Consider the following 25,937-nt stretch of genomic DNA (forward strand, 5'->3'; position numbering starts at 1 on the left):
GAAAGAACATTCTACGGCATCTTCGCTTATTTCGATGTAGGGTGTATCAGTAGAGATAGATGCGACGATGTCTTCCTCACCACCAACAGTAATCAGGCGGCTATCCATGATGAATTTTACTTTTTGATGGAGAGATGAAGGAACCGCCCCAGCAGAATGGATCCAAGGTCTTCCTAAGAGCAACTGTATGAAGGCGTGATATCCATGACCTGGAACTCGATATCATATACACATGGCCCCACTTTTAAAGGAATTTCGATCTTTCCCATACTTCTCGTCGTGTCTCATCAAATGCCCTTACTATAGAATGACAAGGCCTCAGATAGGACATATCAACCGGCATCCTAGAAAGCGTGGCCAAAGGCATAACATTGAGTGCAGATCCATTGTCGATGAGTACATTTGGTAATATGTAGCCTTTGCAATTGGTTGTGATGTGCAATGCTTTTACGGAGCCCCTACCATTTGGCGGTATTTCGTCATCACTAAAAGAGATGAAATTATCTGCATTTAGATTATTTGCCCATCTATCAAGCTTTTCCACAGATACATTATTCGCCACATAAGCTTGATTTAAGACTTTTAATAAGGCATTTCGATGTGGCTCCGAGTTCAACAATAGAGGCAGTACCGAGATTCGGGCTGGCTGCTTGTTTAATTGTTCTACGACGCTATATTCACTGTGCTTAATAAACTTTAAGAACTCGTGTGCTTCCTCCTTATTCATAGCCCTTTTAACTTTCTGCTCAAGTTGCATTTCAAGATCATCCTCAACCTCATACATCGGTGCTTTTCCTTTTTGGCTCGGGCCAGCAACCTTCTTCTTTGGTTCAACCGTCTCGGGAGAATAACACCTTCCGCTGTGAGTAAAATGTCCTACTTCACTGACATCTTCAATCATAACCTTTGACTTTTCACATTCAGGCGCAATGATATTGACATCATATTTCCACGGCACTGCTTTGTTGTCCTTGTAAGAGAAAGGAGCAGGTACTTCGATTATCAAACTCGGTTTAACTTCTCGACTAACCTCTTCCTTCTTTACCTCGTAATAAATCACCAAGGGTCTATCGATGCTATAGGGGAAAGCCATCGATTGATCATCAGAGGCACATATTTCTCCTTCCTCGGCCCCTTCCATCCTATCAAAGACTTTGACCTCTTTGTTATCCATCATGTCCTGAAGTAATTTCCTAAATTCCTTACAAGATTGGATGTCATGCCCTTGGACGCCATGAAAATCACAGAAACTCTGGTCTTTTGTACTTTCTTCTTTGAGAATCTTACTAGACGGACAGAGCAAGCCATTTTCGATCATCATCTCCCATACCTTCCGCAAAGGTGTCTTTATTTCGGTAACATAACCTTTGGCTCACCAATTGTCTTCGTTTGTTACCGCATTTACATTCCCGCCAGTATGGTTAGGAAGAGGATTTTCCGTCACGTTGCTAACACCGTCGAATCGTAAAACGCCGGTATCAACAAGACCTTGAACCCTTCTTTTAAAAGCAATGCAGTTTTCTGTAGAGTGTCTCTGATTCCCAGCGTGATACATGCAGTTAGCGTTAGGATCATACCACTTCGGGTATGGAGGCTTCAGAGGTACCATGTAATGTGGGGATATTAACTGTTTTTCCAACAGCTTCGGGTATAACTCTCCATATGATACAGGAATTGGAGTAAACTGAGGTCTTTCAGGATTGGGTCTTGCTGATCTTGGTTCATTTTTGGGTTGGCTTTGTGCAGGCATGGTGTTTGGTGGGAACACGGTGAATGGTCTTGGGTTATTCACAGCATAAACGGGATAAGACGGAGGTGCTTGATAGTAAGAACCTTGAGGAGGAAAGTAGAAGTTTGAAGGTGGACGATAATGAGGTCGTGGTTGGGCGGGATACGAATTGGGGGCAGAGTGGCTCTCGGTTCCAACCATATGGGCCTCTGCCTCCTTTTTCTTTGCGGGAACTGCCCTCTTCGAACTCTCAGGGCCCTCCATTCTCCCGCTTTTGACGGCATTTTCAATAAGTTCCCCAGATATTACAATATCTGCAAAGTCTTTTGTGGCATTTCCTACCAATTTATCGTAAAACGGCGGTTTCAGAGTATTGATGAAGAGAACTGTTATCTCTGTCTTAGTTAACAAGGGCTCCACCTAAGTAGAGATATCCCTCCATCTTTGTGCATATTGCCGAAAAGTCTCTGTCGGCTTCTTTTCCATCATTTGTAAAGTTAATCGATCATGCACCATATCCGAGACATTCCTATATTGCTCACAGAATGCTGATGCCAAATCCTTCCATGATCGAATTCTCTTTCTACTGAGCTGATTATACCATCGAAGAGCCGAGCCAGCCAAACTACCTTGAAAGCAGTGTACTAACAATTTATCATCATTTACATAACCAGTCATCTTTCGGCAAAACATGATCAGATGCGCCTTTGGACATCTTGTTCCGTCATACTTCTCAAAATCTGGCGCCTTGAATTTTGGGGGTAGGACCAAATCAGGTACCAAACTGAGCTCTTTGACACTCAAAGCAGAGAAAACTTCAGTGCCTTCTACTGCCTTGATCCTCTCTTCCAGGATCCTATACTTATCTTGAGCATTATTGTCATCAATTCTCAGCCTTGCTACATCTACAGGATCATCTAAGTCTGGAACAATTGGATCTGAGAGATTAGCCCCAGGGTTCGATACAAACATTTCTTGTCCTAAATGAGCAGATGGAGCAGGATGTTGTTCTAGGCCTGTAGGTTCCCTTTGGGGGTATCCTCGTTGCATTGCGTGGACATGAGGTGGAGTAAATCCTGGGGGATAAAGTGGGTCTTGATTAGCTCTTGTCTGAGGTGGCTCTACGACATCAGGACTCTGCATAGGTCTCTTTCCTTTGACCAAGGCCGTCATCATTTCCATCATTTTAGCCATTTGATCCCTTTGCTCGAGTGATTCCTCTCGAGATTTCACCATCAAATCCCTCGCCTCTTGCTGCGACTTGGCCAGTTGCTCCTGCAACTCTCTTTGGGTTCTTTCCATCCTTTCCATCCTTTCATTAAGTTCGGCATCCATAGCTCTAGCTCTCAAGCGCGTCCTATAGGAGTGACGTGATTCCAGACTCGTAGTGTGGTAACTGTGGATTAGATGGTTTTAACCTTAACGAATGATTAGGGAGATATGAGCATGCAATGAATAAATGAATGAATAACTAATGAATGTTAATCATGCGTAAATATGCAAAAATAGGTGTTGATTCCAAAATGGCCCCATACTTGGGCGTTTCATTTATCAAAAGAGTCTGTTACAAAAAGTTTTGCCATATTAGCTTTACAGTTACACAAACTTCTTAGCCACATCGCCTTACTTCTTTATACGTTCTAGGAACTCCGATATGCTTGACCTTTGGTTTGGAGGGTACTGGCAACTGAGAACTTCAGCTTCATCAGATAATTGCACTATTTGCACACCCGCCTTGCGAATTTCATTGATCAAACCACTGAGATGTATATCCTTTTCTTGGAGGACTCTTTCGTAGGCGCGAATGTCTCTGTCGTGCTGACCGTTCTTGTCTTCTAAAGCCCTCAAGAGGTCATCCAAATGTTGCTGATAAGCTTGTAGTGTACTCTCTAGACTTCGAATCTTTCCTTTTAGCTCTTGATGCCCAGACTGACTAGCCGTTAGTTCTGCAGCCACAGTTTCATATTCAGCGTTCTTCTTCCTCAACTCTATCATAGCACGTGCAGCTCTTTCCTGTTCTTTTTTCGCTTTGGCTTTTCAAAACTCCATCCCACATTTGATATTACTTAGTTCCTCCTTCCATTCTGCTGATGCTTTGCCCAATCCACTATTTCTTATAGTGCCCCTTAATTTCTTGTTTTCCAAATGAAGGTCCCTTAAATCCTTTCTCGTAACTTCAACTTCTTTTTGAACTTTTTCGGTTCTGGATTTTTCAATTTCGACATCAATCTTCAGCTGGTAGTTCTCCTCCTGGAGAGAACTGATATCTCGCAACAGTTTGGCTTTTTCACGTTCAAATTCATGTCTTGTAATTTCTAGCTCGGATGGGATTTTCTCTAAGAACGGATTCTGGCAAGCTTCATCAATCGGTGTGATTACTTGACTCTTCACTCGTCGTTACCTCCATATGTCATAGTCTACAGTGATAGTATCAGCATAGAGGGCCAATTCCATTAGGTAGATTTGCCTCCAAGAATTCGCAGTATCTCGAACCTTTCTCATGTAACCCTCACCCATAAAGGCAAACTCCGATTGTGCCAATCTATCGGTAACTGGTACAAATTGTCGCGAAGCGAACTGCCTTTGAACCAACAATGGATCATATCCAACTCCTCCCCATAATCCTAGTAAAGGCACCCAGTCTTGGTTTCCACACTTGTATAACAAGACAGAGGGACGAATCCAAGGTGCTCTCCAAGTTATATCTTCGGCACGGAGGTTCTGAAAAATCGAGACCCAGTGTTGTTCAGTGACATCCTTCGGCCAATCTTTTTCAAGGTGTGCTTCCAACGGGGCGAATGTCTTTGAAAACATGTGGAAAGGTGTGCACTCTACCTTCCAAAAATGGCTAAAGATCCAAACATTCAGTAACTGAGCGCATCCGATAAAACGTCCTTCCCCTTTTCTCCTACAAGCATTTAGAGATCTAAAAGTCTCAGCCAAGATGGTTGGGACCGGGTTGACTCTTTGCTTCAACTTTTCGAAGAAATCCACAACCGCAACTTCAATATGCCCAAGAACCTTCGGGAAGACGACCAGTCCGTAAACAGCCAAGGCAAACAAATCTACTCTTTTCAAAACATCTGGATGATTCTGAACTAACTCCCAAAGAGAAAACCATGGAACACAGTTGACTTCATTCTTCTTCTTTATCTGTTTTTCAGCCCATGTATCAGTCATCCCCGTCAACTTCATTAGCTTTTTCTTGAAGGTCATTGGTTTAGGCTCCTTCACATATATCTTGTTGAGTTGCACATTATCGATGCGAAGCAAAGCGGCATACTCTTCTATGGTCGGAGTCATATCTTCCTGATTGAAAGTGAAACACTGATAAGCTGGGTCCCAGAATCGAACCATGGCTTGGATCAACTGCTCGTTCATATTAATTGCTATCAAGTGTGCTATATCCCCATACTTTTCAATGAAGATGCTTCTATTATCTGAGTCCCACTGCTTCCAAATCCTAGTCAAGTCTTTGAGATCGTTCTGACGAGCATTCAAAGTCACACGCTCGGGAAGATCAGAGGTATATCCTTCCTTTAAACTGTCCCCTTTCGCTTTTTGAGTCCTCAAAGACCAATCTCGGACTACAGCATTTTTCTCGGTTACTCGTGTAATTGACTCCTCCATCAGAAACCCGTTTTTGGCAACCAATATTTAACCAACACCTTCCTAATGAGATGTCTACGATGCATGATGAAAAATAAAATGAAAAACAATAACCTTGGTTAGAGATCACAACAGATACAAACAAAAGAAAAATAAAAAATAAAGACTATAGAAAATTTAACAAATTAAGCTATTCAATTATGTAATTTGGTGGAATAGACCCACATTTTTTTTGCCCCAACATGCTTTACAAAAACCTACTCTACATACCATCAGACAATCTACCTGACCCAATTTATTAAACAGACTTAATTCATTTGCAAATAAGTGTAAATGTAAAAGGAATAAAAGGTAAGAGGCGCTTCTCCCGTGTACTTATTTTGGTAATCATCAAACGGACAGAGGTTCGGCATGGCTCTACTCGGGTGGCTCGTACGGTTCACTATATGCGGTTTCGGTTCTAGAGATGTACTCGAATTGTCCATACTGTCGCCTACTAAGGTTAGTACGGAGCCTCGGTTATCACCCATCATGGGTTTGCGAGTTCAATTCGAGGGATTACATTTACTTATGCCTATGCGGAGGGACAAGTTAACTCATGAAAGCATAAGTCATATGTAACCCGGAAGTAATTACTAGCCTGTGCGGAGGGACGAGTTAACTCACGAAGGCGTAGCGTTTACTTCCACTTAAACGGACGGAACCCGGGTAGAGAGCTCATGTTATGCAAAAATGCAAGTGCACGGTGTGTGAGGAGAAACTCACAAACCTTTTAAATTTTATTTTTACTAAAACAACTAAAAAAACATAAGACTTAAAGCTGAAAAAAAAACAGAAAGACAAAACAAGTTAGAAAAATATTAATTAAAAAAAACCGAATGCAAATGAATGACTTTTCAAAAAATAAAATTCAAGGATCACGATTAAAAATTAATTTGAACAAGAAAATTTGAAAATTTTGACAACACGCGTTTAACTTCAGACTCGACTCTAAAAAATGTCCCCAGTGGAGTCGCCAGCTGTAGCGACCTAAAAATTTCGTGCACAGATGCTAATCGAAGTGATTGTTGAAATTTGAAAATTGAATCTCAATTTTATTTGAAAAAGGAGCCGCCACCGATCTTTTTTCTATGTGTGATCGGACATCTACAAAATTCTCCTTTTTTAGAAAACTTTATTTTTAAGCTTTTCTAAAAAGAGGTAATTTTAGGTCTGCGTGAAAATCAGAAGAAAATTAGGGTTCGGGAGTCGGTTACGCGCGAGGAAGGTATTAGCACCCTCGCGACGCCCAAAATTGGTATATCGTTAAACGCATGTTGTCTTAATTTTCAAAAATACGAGTTCCATTTAATATTTAGTCGTGATCCGATTGAAATGCGAGAACCCTTTTTTAAGAAAAACACGAGAATTTTGAAGCGCATTATTTCTTTTTTAAAACGAAAGTTTTTTTAAAACACGAGAATTTTTGAAAACATGAGAATTTGTAAACACGAAAATTTTAGAAACACGAAAATTTTTAGAAAAAACGAAAATTTTTAAAACACGACATTTTTTTGAAACACGATTTAAAAAACAAAAATTGAAATGCGAGAATATTTTGAAACATGAATTTTTTTTAACGCGAGAATTTTTGAAAACATGCAAACTTTGAAACACCGGAGTTTTTGAAAACACGAGAATTTGTGAAACACGAAAATTTGTGAAAACACGTAATAATTTTTTTTTAAAACATGAAAATTTTTGAAACGTCAGAATTTTTGAAAACACGAAGATTTTTAAAACACGAAAATTTTTAAAAACACGAAAACACAAAATTTGTCGAACACGGAATTTTTTTGAAAACACGATAATATCAAAAAATATTCACGAGAAATTTTTTTATTTATTTTTTTGAAACACGAGATTTTTTCGAAAACACGAAAACACGATTTTTTTTGAAACACAGGAATTTTTGAAAACACGATTTTTTTAAAGAAAGAAACACGAATGTATTTTTTTCGAAACACGGGAAATTTTATTATTATTTTGGAATACGAGAAATTTTGAAGACATGAAATTTTTTTTAAAAACGATTTTTCTTTAAAAAAACCGTATTTAACACGAATCGATGATATTCACCCCGATATGGCGATGAAACCATCGAATTAGTGTTAAATCAATTCAATTTAATATTTAATCGGGATTCTAATAAAACACGAGAATTTTATTAAAATACGAGGAATTTCGAATATTTTCGATTGTTAGAAGGGCGTCTCGTATTTAACACGAGCTATTGATATCCACCCAACATAGCGATGAATTCGATGACTCGATGCTAAATTGGTTCGTTGCCTTATGCATTAAAATATTATTATTATTTTAAAATATGCAATTAAAATAACATAATAATATTTATAAAAACTATTTTTAAACATACTAATTTAAATTAAATAAAACACCATTTAAATACATTAAATAAAAAAAATAGATTAAAAAAAATTACCAAAGCCCAAAGTTATGGGCTTGAAAGACAAGCCCTTTCCTTTTTTGCTGCGAATTGGGCCTTAGTGGGCTGCCAGAGACTGGGTCGAATCTGCTGGCCCGCTGGTACCGGTCTGCTGGGCGCTGGACTTGACTGGGACTTGGGCTCGGATTGGGCCTATTGCTTTGGCCTGCTACAGATTTCTTCTCTTCTCTATCTTTTTTTTTATAGGCTTGTTGGGTTTGGGCTGTTAAAGCTATTGGGCTGCTATATTTTTCATTACTTTTTTTTATTTTCTTTTTCTTTCTTTTTCTCTCTTTTTCTTTCTCCCTTCTTCTTCTTCCCTTTTCTTTTTTTCTTTCAAACCCAAGCCACCACCGTTGGTGACTCTTTGCTCCGTCGTCCACTGCCGCCGTCGACTCCTCCGTTCGGTGGCGCTAGTCTCGGCGTTCTCTTCTCTTCTTTTCTCTTCCCTTTTTCTCTTCCTTCTCTTCTCTTCTCCCTTTGGCTTTCTCTCTTTTCTTCTCTTCTCCCATCTCTTTTCCTTTCTCTTTCGCAAGCCCGGAAATTAGAGGCGACGCTGCCCCTCCAATCCGCCGTTCGTCACTCGATCCTCCTCCGCCTTAAGTGGCCGTGGTAAGGGGTCGAGATCCCTTGCTATATTTGTTTTTTTTTGCCTTTTTTACTTTTTTCTTTGCTTTTGGTTGCTTGTGACTTTTCAGGTGGTGGGGGCAAGGGGACGACAACGGTGGCGGTGGTTGAACGACAGTGGTGAGGGCTTTTGCTTGCTGCTGCTTGAATTTTTTCTCTCCTTTTTTTTTGCTTTTTGGTTGCCGAAAATGAGAACCCCCGTTTCCCTTTCCATCAATTTTCTTTTAAATGCTTCAATTTTTGTCGTTTTCCTTCTTGTTTTCAAGTGGCATGGAGGTGGGGAGCATGGCTGATTGGCGGTGTCAGGCGTAGGGTGCGGTGCACACCCGGATGCTGGTTGGGGGCAGTCTTGTCATGCCCAGAAGGACTGAATTGTAGAGTGTGCAAAGTTTTGGGGGCAAAAACGTAATTTTAGGAAAATATGGGGCTAAAATGTAATTTATAGAAAGTTTAGGGGCCCAAATGCAATTTAGAAAAGTTTAGGGGTAGAAATGTAATTTTGAGAAAGTTTAGGGGGTGAAATGTAATTTCAAAAAGTTTAGGGGTTGAAATGTAATTTAGAAAAATTTAGGGGCCAAAATGTAATTTATGTTTTTTTTGAGATTTTTTACTACTATTTTATTAATATTTAAAACAAAAAATAAAAAAAAATAAAAAAGGCTTAAACAAGTTCAAAATTAAATCATAATGGGCCCAAAATTAAATCATAAAATCGAGATTCAGTTTTCAAATTTTCAATAATCACTTTGACTAGCACCCATGCCCAAATTTTTAAGTCGCTACATTGGTCAGACAAGAGGTGGAACAAAAAGGTGTCCAAAAGCTGTCGAAAGCCATGACGGTAGCGAAATCCATGGTCAAGCTTGGTCTAGGGTAAGACAAGCTTAGGTTTTCCAAGTCCGGAAAAAGGGGCGTATGTGAAAAGGATCACAAGGAAGATGTTGTTGATGGTAGTGGCAACGGCGACAATGGTGGTAATGGGAAACCACGAGTTGGGAAGAAGAAACCCAATAGGAAAATGGACAAGTTGAAATGCTTTCTCTGCGACAGTCCACATATATTGAAGAAATGTCCAAAGAAATTCGCGCTTTCTAAGAAAGAGAAGCCGGTGGGTAAGGCCTTGGGACTTGGTTCGAGCGCAATGGGTGTCGAAGCCAAAGAGGCCAAAAGCGAGAATAAGCCAATGGAGTGCTTTTTCTGTCATGGTTCGCACAGGTTATGGAAGTGTCCGAAAAAGTCTGTCATCGATGGGGACGATGGAGCAGACAAGGAGCTCAATAAGCTTGGTTCGAGCAAAAGAAAAGTCGAAGCCAAGAGGACGGAGATGAGCAAAAAGAAGTGAGTAAAGTACTTCTTGTGCCATGGTCCACATGAGTTGTGGAACTGTCCAAAGCAAGCCGTAGTCAAAGGAAAGACGACGTCTGAGCTTGGTGAGTCACCGAAGGGGCTTCCACCCAAGGAAGATGTGAGTTTGTCATTGAACTTAACAGAAAAAATTTACGATGAAAACAGTGAAGCTAAGACCAATGAGGCTCAATTCGAGTGAAGCGTTAGAGTTGGCCGAGACATTGACAAGGCTTTCACCTATGGGAGAGGTGGTGGTGCATCGGACTTCAAGGGAAAAGAAGTGATGTAAGTAGGATAGTTGACCAGAGTAAATGCAACGAGTAGGACAATTCGAGTTAAGAAGCAACGTTAGCCGAGACAAAAGTCCCGAATGAAGGGAAAAGCTAAGGCATCGAGACGAGACCAAAGTGAATCAAGCTAGTGCCATTCGAAAGTTGCAATGAGGGCGTTGCAAGAATGGGTGGGGGAAAATGTCACGGGCCGCAGTTCAAAACCCATGACCATTGCACCAAATGCATCCGATGGAGGTCTATTGTGTAGATGAGGATCATTTGGCCCGCAAGAATTGGCCCGATTCAGTAACCTGTTGGAGAAGCTTGTCAGATTGAAATTTGGTTGGCCTGATAATGAAGATATGACAACTTAGGCTATTTTGGTAACTAATCTTAGAAGGTTGATAGAATTATATCTTGTAAAGATTAGATTAAATTTGATATGGCATATCTTGTAAATTTCATGATTTAAGGGATATGATAAATCTCGTTCATCAATGTATTATAATCTTGACCGTCGATTTTGAGGGAGCTCAACTATAAATAGAGAGCCTCCCCATCATTTGTACTCACTCAATTCATTGTTTCATTATTCTTTGTGAATAAGAGAATATTGAGAGCATTTACTCAAACACCTTGTGTGCGTTCTTTCTGTTGTTCTTTGTAGCTTCTTTTGGCATTGTTTGCTTCCGCTATACAAATTGGTGCCTTGGTGGAGTTCTTTATCTTTCTGTTGTTCTTTGTAGCTTCTTTTGGCATTGTTTGCTTCCGCTATACAAATTGGTGCCTTGGAGGAGTTCTTTAGGAATCCTCACTTGAGTAAAGGCTGACTTAGGCGAATTTGGGCGAACGAATCGCCTAAGGCCGCATGGATCGCGAGACGAAAGATCTAGCCGCATGACACTAGGGCCCGATTTGATAAGTTGATGCACTATCTTTTAAGAAAGCTTGATTTTATAGCATTACGAGCAAACCCCTCATTGTTTATCAAGCAAGTCGGTGGAACCAAGGTTTTCTTAATGGTGTATATTGACAACATAGAGATCACGGGTGTAAATTCTCAAGCAATAGACTTGGTCATTGCTACCAATAGGCGATAACTTCAAGTTTTCTTTGAAGGACCTATGACATCTCAATTACTTCTTGCAACATACTAAGGATGAACATATACTTGGTCAGAAGAAGCACATTCTTGAGTTGCTTCAAAAGTCAGATATGCTTAATGCTGAACCCACACCAACCTTGTGATCACATCCCCATTCTTATCAGCTAAGGATTGTGTCCACACATTAATTCCATATGATATCGTCAAATTATAGGTGCTCTTTTAACACATCAGCCATTCATCACCAAACATCTTTATGCAACAGCCTCTTGACTAACATTGGAAGGCTGTCAAGCATATACTTCGTTCCTTGAAAGGTACAATCATCCATCACCGGCTCATGTTCAAATCTTCTACTGATTTAAGTTTTGTTGGTTACTCCGATTCGGATTAGGGAAGCAATACCAATACTTGTCGTTATACCTCTGGCCACTGTCATTTTTTCTTATGGAAATCCTATTGCTTGGATCTCCAAGAAGTAAAGTGTTGTCTCTTGTTCTTCAGCTGAAGCTGAGGACAATAGTTTAGCAAATACCATGTGTGATCGTGTTGTGGATTAAGTCCTTGTTGACTGAGTTGGAGTTGAATCCTCACGTATTCTTGTCGTTTGGTGTGATAACACCAGTGGGATTGCATACTTTGTCTTTTATATACGGTAATGCATAGATTTCCTTACTGTCAGTACAAGGATTCATAGCCATTGATGAATTCTTTCACTTATTTTTTACGCAGTTATCAGTGTAATTTATACTCATAAAAAACAAAAACTATACTTGTAAATAAATACCGGTTAAAATCATATAAAACCCCATAGAAATTAGACAGGTCTCATAAGTAAAATATCACGTTCCACATCTATTTGTATAGTCTTGTCTGGTTTAATAAGAGATTTTTCTTACAACAATAACAACAAAAATTCCCAGAAATCTAATCCATAGCCTATGAGATTCACTACTGCTACTCCCTTAAGCAGTATGCATTAGTATTGAACTTTGAAGGTGTTCTTTAATCTTCTTGTTTTCTTTTTAAAGGGGAGAAAAATAATACAGTGATCAACATAGAATCATTTCAGGTTTATGATATTTGACAATATCGTTTCTCAAAAAATGGGGGTTCCTTGAAAACAGTTAAATTAATCGTATTATATATTCAGGAACCTTTGCTTGATTTGATTCTCCTGTTGATTTCTTTCTCCAATTCTTCATGTCCTCCCACATCCTCCACTTCCTACACCCACAAAAACAAATCAAAACCAATAAACTAAATTAATACAAGTTTGGCAATGGATGTTTAAGATGATCGATCACCTTCGGCCCTAGAAACAGCCCATATGGAATACCATTGAATTTTTCTGAATGATGGAGCTGCATTTTAAAAAAGAAAAAAAAACACCATTCATCAAACAAAACAATTAAAAGACAAATAAGAAATTTATTTTCTATAGCATGTCTCCTATGGTGTAAAATAGATCTGGCAATCAGACAAAAAAGTGTGAATAGAAAATGTAAAAATATTAAAAAAGTGTTGTACAAATAAATGTGCAAAAGTGTATAGTATTAACCTGGTGAGCCGCAGCAACCTTCCTGAAGTAAGGCACGTTGGCGATAGGGCCTACGGGGAATCTCTTATGGACGAGACCATCGTGGACGAACATGTAAGCCATTCCAAACATCGTTATACCAAGCCCCTGCCCTCTCATTTCATCCATACGGAATTTATTAGAAAAATCAAGCAGACTACATCTTTTTTTTTCCTCCATAAGGGAAAATGCAGCAGAAAAGAAACTTACAGCACCGAAACATAGACCAGGTACAAGGCCTTTGTTGAAGAAACCATACGAGAGAAGAGCAATTGCTGGGACGGCGTTGGTTATGGCGAACACATCGTTTAGCTCGAACGGTCCTTCTCTGGGTCGATGGTGTGACTGCAATTTTATCATATATTCATGACAAATTCATTCTTTTTACCCATTTGTATGTTCAACAGTTCAATACTTTATTAAGCCTTAGGCAGTTAAACAGATGAAATGGGAAAATAAGGAAAATAAGAGAAGATGAAGTATATAATACCTCGTGCATATGCCATAACGATGCGTGCCAGAGAGCTCTGTGAGCCCATCTAGCCCAAAACTCCATGCCCACCTGAAAATAATAAATAACCCAGTTTCCGATTCAACACTCAAATCAACTTTCAAATGCAATTATATATGCACACAATTTGATGAACAATATCCAACTTACAGCGGCACCGACTGCTAAAGTAAATGTGCCGAACATTTCAGAAAGAGGCACCTCTCCTCCCTTCAAAGGAAAAAAAAATTCAGATATTGGACATACTATCAAAAAAAAAAAGGTGAAAAGAGAGGAACAAACCTCCATTTGCCACCAAAACCTGTAATAAACGGCCATAACAGACATGGATGTAATCCCAAAGCTAGACATGACAGCGGCAACGAGGTAAGTAAACCTTTCGGATCTCTTTCTAGCTAATTTCTCCGACAGACGCGACGGTATTAAGATCTGACGATCTCTAGCATCCTCGAATCCTTGTTCCACGATCTGGGTAGGAGCGCTCTGCTTCTGTTCTTCATCCACCACGAAACAAACAGCAAAGCTTTTCTTTCTTCGAGCTCCGTAGGTTGTTGTTTTTGGGAGGTGCAGTAAAGGATGGAAAATTGGCGCAGGCTTCAGCAGCGGAAATGAGCGGAAGGGTTTAGGAGTTACAGCGGCGGATAAGCCAACCGCCATGGAAACAAAAAACAACTATAAGAAGCTAGACTTGATTACCGGATAGCTACCAAGTCTAGAACCTTAAAACAAGCTGACAAATAAATACAGAGGACAACGAAAAAGAAGAGGATGGGCCTCCAATGTTTCCAAAGACCGATAGGGGGGTCGGTTTAGAGGGGAGGTTAAATGCACTGAGACCACAATTTCTTTTTGGGTGATTTGTCGTGGGAATTTATGGAGCTCGGTTATGACACTCAGGTTCATGCTAATAGTAGACCGGTTAAATAAATAAATAAAAAACCCATGTTTCCTCTTCAAATTACAAAGATGCCACTTGATCCCTATTCACTTATGGAATAGGGTAAATAACCGTCACTTAAGAAATTTGTAATTTGGTCATTGTTATTAGAAAGTTGTCATTTTAATCATTTAAGTGTTAAGTTCATTACACCTTCGTTAATTGACAATTTTCAGTTCAAATTTCCCGTTAACAATTGAGATTCTAATTTATCATTTCCATTATTAATTCTACATTAATGGAGATTTGCAATCTTGATTTGTACGTTCAAATTCAAATCAATTAATAAAAAATGTAATATTAAAAAATATTCCCACATAATTTAACCTAAATTTTACATAAATCGCAAATCAATAAATAAAACGCCGAAACGAGTAACACCGAATTTTTTTTCATCAAATCATTACCCAGAATCTTACATAGATTGCAAATCGGTTAGGTTCAGAAATAGAACAATAAGAGTTTGGTATTTTGGTAAATTAGGTTGAGGAAGTGCAAAATATGAGAAAGTGGAAGTTGTTGACGGGTGGACAGAAGTAAGAGGGAGAAAGGAGTAGTAGGAATTGCCGGTATGTAAGGGAAACGGACAGCCAATCGAATCGAGGTCTTCAAAATAAGTGACCTCCAGTTCTCGTTAATTTCTCTATTTACTATAGTATCTGGCCAAATGTCGGGATTTCGGATTTTTAAGACACGCGTCCTCGTCTTAGCCGTTCTGCTTCCCACCAGGGCAATGGCTAGTGCAACCACAGATTTCCCTTGGATCACTGTAAGATTACACTATTAGCCCAGTTTTTTTATTAGGGTTAAATTATTATTTAGGGCCTGAACTTAACAACTCTCATTTTAAGGAATGAATTTTTTTATGATCCAAGTTAATCTTTAAATTAGGTAATTATTCCCATATTGATGCTTGAACTAAACATTTGTTCTTACATTGAGACTTAAATTTTTTTTGTCCAAATTAATTTCTTAACTTCTCATATCGGACTTAAATGTGACCCCAATATGAGAGTAGTTGTGAAGTTCAAATCTCAAAAAGTAATTTAATTTTTTTCAATATTGAAGTGAAAAGTGTAATGTGAAATTTTAGTATTTTACTGTGGATGCATTGTATTGAAATTGCTGTTAGTATTGTCAGTGAACACTTTCAGTGAACTCGAACGTGAACAACTAATTTTTGCTAATTATCTGTATATAAACTAACTTTTCAATTTTCATAAAATACAATAATCAAATTCTAACGAATTAAGTTAAAAATATTAACTACCCAATTTTCAAAAAGGTGTGAAATACAAAATTGGACTTAAAAGAAAAACCTTCGGCCACCATAAATTTAGTTCTATATTAGGGGTAATAATAGTACTTTGTTGGCCGAGACAAAACTACACATTGTGATCTCATAACAAGCATAATATTATACAAAGCTAAGGCATTAAATCAGAATTCTAAGATTTTGAATACTATGCTTTAAAACAAGCAACCCAAAAGACATATTGTCTTCAAGCAAAACCTGAACCAGATGGAGCTGCACTATAGCCTCTGCCACCACGACCGAAAGAGGGTCTTCCACTAGAAGAACCCTACACAGTTGAGAAAAACAAATAATAAACGCATGTAAATGAAAGGTTGAACTTTATTCAAAACCAAACATTAGAAGTTCGACATTACAACACCGAATAGAGTTGGTCTCTGAGTAAGGAAAACCAATAAGTAAATGTAATGTCTAACTATACGACTCAGCCGACATGTCTTAATGCTTAACCCTTTCTGAAAGTAAGAAAAAATGGCCTACATATTAACCTGGGTTACTACCTAGTATGCTAAATCAGTCTAAACCCCTCACCCATTTAAAGAAGTCAGATCAAGCAAAGAGTTTCAGCATGTATCAAAATTAACAACATGAATCAAGATGCAGCTTAAAACTACGCAATGATGTCTTATTATCATATAATCATGAATACTTCGATTGCCTAGATTTAAAATTTAACTAAATCTGCAAGTAAACATCAAGCTGATCATATAAATTCTCGATACCATAAAATCTACGACTACAGTAAAAAAATTGAGTATAATACATTTAGTCAGCATTCGTGTGAAATTACCATGAAGGATGGCTGGAAATCTGCCGCGGCACCTCCCTTGTCACCACCAAAGTCACCACCACGAGGACCTCTCGCAGTACCCATCTGTTAAGCCACATGTTTAAGCTGCTGCCACTCATTCACTTTTCTGTTTTTGTTTGAATAATTCTCCTTGATTTTAGGAGATAGTTACCATAATTCTTGGCTTACTTTTAGATTTAATCTCTATTTTTAGTTATGGATACTAGTATATAAGTGTTGAAGTATTCAATAATAAAGTGTACTCAAGTCTTCAAGTTTCATTATAATTTAGAGCTTTCTTCTCCTCTCTTCAATATTTTTTAGAAAAATTACCAGAAAATTTAGCGTGTAAACACCAACAAATTGGTATTAGAGCTTTTTTCTTGAGGGATCTGTGAGGTTATTCGAGTGATTTAATGAAATGAGAGTCAAGTTTTTCAGCCATGGCACCACCAGTCTTCGATGGAGACAATTACCAGATGTGGGCAGTGCGCATGGAGACTTACCTGGAAGCTTTGGATCTTTGGGAAGCTGTAGAAGAGGACTACGATATTCTATCACTTCTAGCAAATCTTACGGTGGCATAGATTAAAACGCAGAAGGAAAAGAAGACGAGGAAGTCAAAGGCAAAAGCTTTCCTGTTTGCAGCCGTGTCTCATATGATATTTACACGGATAATGTCTCTGAAGTCAGCAAAAGCAATCTGGGATTACCTCAAGGCAGAGTATGCACAAGATGAGAGGATTCGTAGAATGCAAATGCTGAATCTAATCAGGGACTTCAAATTACAGAAAATGAAGAAGTCAGAATCAGTAAAAGAGTACTCTAACAGACTTTTTAGTATTGCCAACAAGGTAAGGTTGCTTAGATCCGAGTTGAGTGACTCGAGAATAGTGGAAAATCTACTTGTAACTGTTCCAGAGAAGTTTGAAGCCACTATAACCACTCTGGAAAACACAAAGGACCTATCGAAGATCTCTCTTGCAGAGCTCTTAAATGCTTTGCAAGAACAAGAGCAAAGAAGGGCCATGAGACAAGAGGGAGTGGTAGAAGGTGTCTTACCTGCCAAGCATGTAATGGCCTAAATTCAAGGTTATCATAATGGTGGTTTCGTAGCCACAAATTTGATTTAAAAATAAATTTATTTTAATATTTTTGCATGAATATTGATATGATAGGAAAATCGTATGAAAATATAGATACAAAAATTTTACCGATTTAGTGGTTAGTTAGAAAATGAAATTATTGAAGAAATTGGATAAAAACAAGGTATCGAGACCTCGATCTCGTAAAACCGAGTCAAAAATATTTTTATAAATATTTATGAAATGTTAGTAATATGGTATTAAAATTTCGTTAGAAAATTTTAATGTTTGGGTAGTCAATTAAGTGAAAAGAACTAAATTGAAAATGTGTAAAAGTTACTAGAAGGATTAAATAGCTCAATTGTTAAATGAGGAGGGACATAAATTGTAAATAAGCCCAAAAGGAGATATTTTGGGCGGCATAAGCTGAGAAAAATCATGAGAATTGGTGAAATAAGGGTAAAATGGGAAAATAACAAATTTTACTAACATTAAAATGGGACCAAATTGGAATATCTAGAATTCTCTTTATTCTTCTGCATTCTCATCAGCCAAAAACGTCCTAAGCGTTTATTCAAGCTGGTTTTTCCTAATTTTTTCACCAAGTGAGTTAATCCTTACCTTTTTCTTGTAATTTTTATGTTTCTAAGTCTTTTACAACTAGGTCCTATTACTAAATTCATTAGTTTTTGATTTCATGAATAAAATTGAAAGTCACCATGGTTGAGTGCTGTAATTTTATGATAAAATAGCATGAAATTTAAGCTTTAATTTGTTTATGAGATGATTTTATTAGGTAATTTCAATAGAAATTGATTTGTAGGACCTAATTGTGAAAAAGTTTGGAATCAAAGTCTAGTGCTAAAATTCTGATTTCCAAAGGTTATAAAGTAGTTTAAAGTGATAGAATAAAGTGTTAATTGAGAAAAATCAGCTCAATTGAGAGGTTAATTGAGTAGGGATGAAATTATCATTTATTGAAAGCTTAGAGGAAAAATGGTAATTAACATCATGCACTAAAACAGTTTTGGACAGCAGCAGTAGTCTAAATTTTAAAAATCACCAAAAATTATATAGATCGAATTAGAGGATGAATAAAATATAAAATTAAATCTTATTGATTCTAGTTTGTTATAAAAGAAACAGTGTAAGCAATGAAATTGTAAATCATGAGATATAATAGATTTTGTGAGACAAGGTCAGAATGAATTCGGGTTCCCCTGTTCTGACTTTTGAAAATCATCAAAAATTGGAGAAAAATAATTAGGGGCTTAAATTTATATTTTTAAAATCCTTAATGAGTTTATTTTCAAAAGAAACAAATGAGAACATCATCTGAACTCTGTACAATAAGATAATTAATTTTTAGTGAAGAGGGGTTGGAACTGTCAAAGAGTGAAATTGGGGAAATTTTAAAGAATAAACTGTACTTATTGGCTAAACAAAAAATTCTGAAAATTTTATGGTAAGAAGATATATGAGTCTAGTTTCTATGAAAATTAGCGGATCTTAATTTGGAGTTCCGTAGCTCGAGATATAAATAATTTAGTGACTATGACTCAGTGAGACAGCTTTGAATGCACTATAAATAATAATGGAATTATAGAGAATGTTACATATGAACATGAAATGTAGTAGATTAATGATTAAATTTATTTATTTAGATCCAAAAAATTCAAATACGAAGCTAGATTGAAGAAAAGAAAAAGTTCAGGATTAGTAGATTTTTGTTTACAAACAAGTATCTAGGTAAGTTCGTGTAACTTGAATTATATTCTTAAATGCTTGAAATGTTTGTTATTAATGTGAATATGATTTGAATGTTCATTATATGAAAATTAATGAAACATTGATATATTTGATAAAAAAAGGGGAAGAAATCTCGGTTGAATGGAAGGAAAATTCGATGGATCTCTTGTAACACCCCTTACCCGTATCCAACACCGGAATAGGGTACGAGGCATTACCAAAACACATACACTTGTAAACGTATTTAACCGAGTTATAAAATTTCATCAAAATTAAAACTTTCAAAATAATTAACATGTTTCTATAACTTTTCCCAATATATCCTCAAAATATTATAATCATAATAATTAGGGCCCGCGAGACCCGATACATACTCATGCAATTTAATGCTTCATTTCCATTTCATTCAATTCGCAATTTCTCATGCTCATAATTTAAATCATATCACTAGCAATTTCCATTTAATTCACGTGCAATTCAATGACATCAAATTCAAAACTAATACGTATTTACCATTTAACTCAATGTTTATTGATTATACCATTCAATAACACATTTATGAAATTCTCAATTTAGCAATGAAAATATTACTTTAGTTTGAATAACAACATCGTCCTGATATAAATACACTACCACTTATCCATTTACTTTAATTCTTTTGGGCCCATTTGTCACTTACCATCCTTAATCAAATTAGGGAACGGTCACGGAAAATTGAGTACTTCACTTTCACTTTGCCATAGTATAACTATGGTCTTACGTATGATCACTTATCACTTGTCCCTGATCAGATAAGTGTAGCCACCTATCACTTTGTTTCTTGATCAGATAAGTGTAGCCACTTATCACTTTGTTTCTTGATCAGATAAGTGTAGCCACCTATCACTTTGTTTCTTGATCAGATAAGTGTAGCCACTTATCACTTTGTCTCTTGATCAGATAAGTATAGCCGAAGCTATTACTTATCACTTTCCACTTGTCACTTGATCAGATAAGTATAGCCGAAGCTATTACTTATCACTTTCCACTTGTCACTTGATCAGATAAGTGTAGCCGAAGCTATTACTTATCACTTTCCACTTGTCACTTGATCAGATAAGTGTAGCTAAAGCTACCACTTATCACTTTGTCACTTGATCAGAAGTACTCAAATCCGGCGTTCCGCTCAATTTGATCATTTATTCATATATCAGGCTTACCAACATGTGTTAATTCATAAACCATTCATGGTATTATTTCATGCCAAATCATATACTGAATATACCATACACACATACTATGAAACTTTATTTTCACACATGAGCTTAAACCATGACCAATAATGCACAAAAATAAGCATAATTCATATTTCATCGTTTATGAGTTATAATCAAACATATGACCATTTATACACGAATCATTCATATATTTCCCAATTTTCCTCCTCCTCCTCTCCATTCCACATCCTTAATGTGTATAACACACTTAAACAACATTAACCATAATTTCAATATTCACTAACATGTATATTCAAAGCTGTTTATCCGAGTCAGAGTCACTAAATTATTTTTATCCGGAGCTACAGAGCTCCAAATTAAGATCCGTTAATTTTCCCTGAAACTAGACTCACATATCTTCATACCATAAAATTTTCATAATTTTTGGTTCAGCCAAATAGTACAGTTTATTCTTTAAATTTTCCCCTGTTTCGCTGTCTGACAGTTCCGACCACTCTTCACTAAAAATTAATTATCTCATTGTACAGAATTCAGATGATGTTTTAGCTTGTTTCTTCTAAAAATAGACTCATTAAGGATTCTAACCATATAAACTATAACTCATAATCATTTTTGTACAATTTTTAATGATTTTCCAAAGTCAGAACAGGGGAACCCGAATTCATTCTGACCTTGTCTCACAAAATCTATTATATCTCATGATTTACAATTCCATTGCTCACATCATTTCTTTTATAAGAAACTAGACTCAATAAGCTTTAGTTTCATATTTTATTCATCCTCTAATTCAATCTCTACAATTTTTGGTGATTTTTCAAAGTTACACTACTGCTGCTGTCCAAAACTGCTTTAGTGCAAAATGTTGATTTCCATTTTGCCCCAAATTTCACAGTTTATACAATTCGGTCCTTTCTCAATTAACCCCTCAATTAATCTAATTTTCTCAATTAGTACTTTACTAGACATTATAAGTTGTTACACAACTATTGAAATTCAGAATTTCCACATATAACTCTATCTTCAAACTCTTTTACTATTAGGTCCCAAACATTCACTTTCTATTCAATTCTTTCAATAAAATCAGCATATGAACAATTTAAAGCTCTAATTTCATGCTAAATCATCATATACTTCCAGCACATATTCATATCAACTTTCAACTTCTTTCATAAAATCAAAAACTAATGGATTTAACAAGTGGGCCTAGTTGTAAAAGTCATAAAAATACAAAAATTTCAAGAAATAGTCAAGAATTGAACTTACTTGTAATAAAAATATGAAGAACCAGCTTGAAGAAGCCCTTCCATGGTGTTTTAGCTGATGAGAATTCAGAAAAATGAAGAGAAATCTAGATAATTCCACTTGGGTCCTAACTTCATTAAGCAAATTTTGCAATTTTCCAATTTTGCCCTTAATTCTCCTTACTTTCTTGCTGATTTCATGCCTCTGCCGTCCAGCCCAAATAGACCTTGGGTCTATTTGCCTTTAAAGCCCTCTTCCTTTTATCATTTAAGCTATTTAATCATTTCCCAAAATTTTGCATTTGTTACAATTTAGTCCTTTTTGTTCAATTAATTATCAGAACTTTAAAATTTCTTAACGAAACTTTAATACTAACTTTTTAACACTCCATGAATATTTATAAAAATATTTATGGCTCAGTTTAAAATCCCCGAGGTCTTGATACCTCATTTCGATTCTAATTATTTTAATATTTATTTCTAGTGCACTATTCACTATTTCAAAAATTTTCCTAACTTCATATTTAACTTATACTTACTAAATTAATAATATTTTCTACCCATTTATCGAATTTAGTGATCTCGAATCACCATTCCGACACCTCTAAAAATTCAAGCCATTACATTTTTTTTTCGTCGGATTTGTGGTCCCGAAACCACTGTTCCGACTAAGCCTAAAATCGGGCTATTACAACTCTCCCCCCCTTTAGGGATTTTCGTCCCCGAAAATCTTACCAGATGGTAGGTTAATGATTTACTTCCACAGTATATTTCAAATTCACACATGATTTTGGATTTTCATATCTTTTACAGATAATCACATAGATTCATAAGAAAATCAGGATAGTGATATTTCAGCATCTGAAGCTACACAAAGTATCGAAAAATTACAATCCATATAGAATGATATCCATTTTGATAACCTGAGTAGTTTTCAGAACTATCAAATATTTCTCTCTTTTTATATTGTCCTCATTTTCTAATTCATTCACTTTTCCGACCACATTATTATTCTCCCGTACACGAACTTCTGTAACACTACACTCGTAAGCTTATTCAACCAAAATCTCACAAATTTCATTGTAACATTTTACTAATATGGGGGTGAGTGTAGTAAAGCCTCAAATTTATCTTACACATAAATGCGCATAACACATACCATCACAAATAGCCAATTCATTACTAAGTTCACATTCTCAAAGCATTTAATAAACATTTGCTTTTAATCACTTTTGTTCTCAACACAAAATTCTAACTCAAATCACTAATTCACAATCAAAATTTCTATATAGCATCATAATCCAAATATCATAACTCATATGCTTGTATAATTATAACATTCATCAATAAAAAAAATGTTTTATTCTTTGATCCATACCTTTATGAGTTTCAACTCATAATCAATACATTTTCACTCAAACATTTTAGTATTTATATTCTAAGTCTTTTACAACTAGGTCCTATTACTAAATTCATTAGTTTTTGATTTCATGAATAAAATTGAAAGTCACCATGGTTGAGTGCTGTAATTTTATGATAAAATAGCATGAAATTTAAGCTTTAATTTGTTTATGAGATGATTTTATTAGGTAATTTCAATAGAAATTGATTTGTAGGACCTAATTGTGAAAAAGTTTGGAATCAAAGTCTAGTGCTAAAATTCTGATTTCCAAAGGTTATAAAGTAGTTTAAAGTGATAGAATAAAGTGTTAATTGAGAAAAATCAGCTCAATTGAGAGGTTAATTGAGTAGGGATGAAATTATCATTTATTGAAAGCTTAGAGGAAAAATGGTAATTAACATCATGCACTAAAACAGTTTTGGACAGCAGCAGTAGTCTAAATTTTAAAAATCACCAAAAATTATATAGATCGAATTAGAGGATGAATAAAATATAAAATTAAATCTTATTGATTCTAGTTTGTTATAAAAGAAACAGTGTAAGCAATGAAATTGTAAATCATGAGATATAATAGATTTTGTGAGACAAGGTCAGAATGAATTCGGGTTCCCCTGTTCTGACTTTTGAAAATCATCAAAAATTGGAGAAAAATAATTAGGGGCTTAAATTTATATTTTTAAAATCCTTAATGAGTTTATTTTCAAAAGAAACAAATGAGAACATCATCTGAACTCTGTACAATAAGATAATTAATTTTTAGTGAAGAGGGGTTGGAACTGTCAAAGAGTGAAATTGGGGAAATTTTAAAGAATAAACTGTACTTATTGGCTAAACAAAAAATTCTGAAAATTTTATGGTAAGAAGATATATGAGTCTAGTTTCTATGAAAATTAGCGGATCTTAATTTGGAGTTCCGTAGCTCGAGATATAAATAATTTAGTGACTATGACTCAGTGAGACAGCTTTGAATGCACTATAAATAATAATGGAATTATAGAGAATGTTACATATGAACATGAAATGTAGTAGATTAATGATTAAATTTATTTATTTAGATCCAAAAAATTCAAATACGAAGCTAGATTGAAGAAAAGAAAAAGTTCAGGATTAGTAGATTTTTGTTTACAAACAAGTATCTAGGTAAGTTCGTGTAACTTGAATTATATTCTTAAATGCTTGAAATGTTTGTTATTAATGTGAATATGATTTGAATGTTCATTATATGAAAATTAATGAAACATTGATATATTTGATAAAAAAAGGGGAAGAAATCTCGGTTGAATGGAAGGAAAATTCGATGGATCTCTTGTAACACCCCTTACCCGTATCCAACACCGGAATAGGGTACGAGGCATTACCAAAACACATACACTTGTAAACGTATTTAACCGAGTTATAAAATTTCATCAAAATTAAAACTTTCAAAATAATTAACATGTTTCTATAACTTTTCCCAATATATCCTCAAAATATTATAATCATAATAATTAGGGCCCGCGAGACCCGATACATACTCATGCAATTTAATGCTTCATTTCCATTTCATTCAATTCGCAATTTCTCATGCTCATAATTTAAATCATATCACTAGCAATTTCCATTTAATTCACGTGCAATTCAATGACATCAAATTCAAAACTAATACGTATTTACCATTTAACTCAATGTTTATTGATTATACCATTCAATAACACATTTATGAAATTCTCAATTTAGCAATGAAAATATTACTTTAGTTTGAATAACAACATCGTCCTGATATAAATACACTACCACTTATCCATTTACTTTAATTCTTTTGGGCCCATTTGTCACTTACCATCCTTAATCAAATTAGGGAACGGTCACGGAAAATTGAGTACTTCACTTTCACTTTGCCATAGTATAACTATGGTCTTACGTATGATCACTTATCACTTGTCCCTGATCAGATAAGTGTAGCCACCTATCACTTTGTTTCTTGATCAGATAAGTGTAGCCACTTATCACTTTGTTTCTTGATCAGATAAGTGTAGCCACCTATCACTTTGTTTCTTGATCAGATAAGTGTAGCCACTTATCACTTTGTCTCTTGATCAGATAAGTATAGCCGAAGCTATTACTTATCACTTTCCACTTGTCACTTGATCAGATAAGTATAGCCGAAGCTATTACTTATCACTTTCCACTTGTCACTTGATCAGATAAGTGTAGCCGAAGCTATTACTTATCACTTTCCACTTGTCACTTGATCAGATAAGTGTAGCTAAAGCTACCACTTATCACTTTGTCACTTGATCAGAAGTACTCAAATCCGGCGTTCCGCTCAATTTGATCATTTATTCATATATCAGGCTTACCAACATGTGTTAATTCATAAACCATTCATGGTATTATTTCATGCCAAATCATATACTGAATATACCATACACACATACTATGAAACTTTATTTTCACACATGAGCTTAAACCATGACCAATAATGCACAAAAATAAGCATAATTCATATTTCATCGTTTATGAGTTATAATCAAACATATGACCATTTATACACGAATCATTCATATATTTCCCAATTTTCCTCCTCCTCCTCTCCATTCCACATCCTTAATGTGTATAACACACTTAAACAACATTAACCATAATTTCAATATTCACTAACATGTATATTCAAAGCTGTTTATCCGAGTCAGAGTCACTAAATTATTTTTATCCGGAGCTACAGAGCTCCAAATTAAGATCCGTTAATTTTCCCTGAAACTAGACTCACATATCTTCATACCATAAAATTTTCATAATTTTTGGTTCAGCCAAATAGTACAGTTTATTCTTTAAATTTTCCCCTGTTTCGCTGTCTGACAGTTCCGACCACTCTTCACTAAAAATTAATTATCTCATTGTACAGAATTCAGATGATGTTTTAGCTTGTTTCTTCTAAAAATAGACTCATTAAGGATT

At 35.9% G+C, this 25,937-nt stretch overlaps 3 protein-coding genes across 3 annotated transcripts; 1 reads left to right on the top strand and 2 right to left on the bottom strand.

Annotated features, from left to right (window-relative positions):
• Positions 1–1,372: 1,372 nt before the first annotated feature.
• Positions 1,373–2,923, bottom strand: LOC107941174 (uncharacterized). Its single transcript, XM_041100243.1, has 2 exons — positions 2,243–2,923; positions 1,373–2,149 (listed from the first exon to the last, which is right to left on the bottom strand). The coding sequence occupies exons 1-2, from the start codon at positions 2,921–2,923 to the stop codon at positions 1,373–1,375; spliced, it is 1,458 nt and encodes a 485-aa protein (XP_040956177.1).
• A 9,082-nt stretch (positions 2,924–12,005) lies between these two features.
• Positions 12,006–14,141, bottom strand: LOC107890752 (beta-carotene hydroxylase 2, chloroplastic). The gene is made up of 7 exons (XM_016815281.2): positions 13,547–14,141; positions 13,415–13,474; positions 13,244–13,315; positions 12,964–13,098; positions 12,736–12,861; positions 12,482–12,538; positions 12,006–12,401 (listed from the first exon to the last, which is right to left on the bottom strand). The coding sequence occupies exons 1-7, from the start codon at positions 13,919–13,921 to the stop codon at positions 12,324–12,326; spliced, it is 903 nt and encodes a 300-aa protein (XP_016670770.1). The 5' UTR covers positions 13,922–14,141; the 3' UTR covers positions 12,006–12,323.
• A 2,842-nt stretch (positions 14,142–16,983) lies between these two features.
• Positions 16,984–17,391, top strand: LOC107892467 (uncharacterized). Its single transcript, XM_016817547.1, has one exon. The coding sequence runs from the start codon at positions 16,984–16,986 to the stop codon at positions 17,389–17,391; it is 408 nt and encodes a 135-aa protein (XP_016673036.1).
• Positions 17,392–25,937: the final 8,546 nt, after the last annotated feature.

The sequence above is a fragment of the Gossypium hirsutum genome, chromosome D09 (genome assembly GCF_007990345.1).
Source record: "Gossypium hirsutum isolate 1008001.06 chromosome D09, Gossypium_hirsutum_v2.1, whole genome shotgun sequence".
In the NCBI taxonomy this organism is placed as follows: domain Eukaryota; kingdom Viridiplantae; phylum Streptophyta; class Magnoliopsida; order Malvales; family Malvaceae; genus Gossypium; species Gossypium hirsutum.

Bases quoted from the DNA above. Each gene is read 5' to 3' on its own strand.
- LOC107941174 (XM_041100243.1), bottom strand. From the start codon at position 2,923: ATGGCTAAAATGATGGAAATGATGACGGCCTTGGTCAAAGGAAAGAGA. The intron at 2,150-2,242 runs GTGCATGATCGA...ATCTCTACTTAG, and splicing joins ATAGGAATGTCTCGGATATG to GTGGAGCCCTTGTTAACTAA.
- LOC107890752 (XM_016815281.2), bottom strand. From the start codon at position 13,921: ATGGCGGTTGGCTTATCCGCCGCTGTAACTCCTAAACCCTTCCGCTCA. The intron at 13,316-13,414 runs GTAAGTTGGATA...TATTATTTTCAG, and splicing joins CTTTAGCAGTCGGTGCCGCT to GTGGGCATGGAGTTTTGGGC. The intron at 12,539-12,735 runs GTTAATACTATA...TTTAAAATGCAG, and splicing joins AGGTTGCTGCGGCTCACCAG to CTCCATCATTCAGAAAAATT.
- LOC107892467 (XM_016817547.1), top strand. From the start codon at position 16,984: ATGTCTCTGAAGTCAGCAAAAGCAATCTGGGATTACCTCAAGGCAGAG.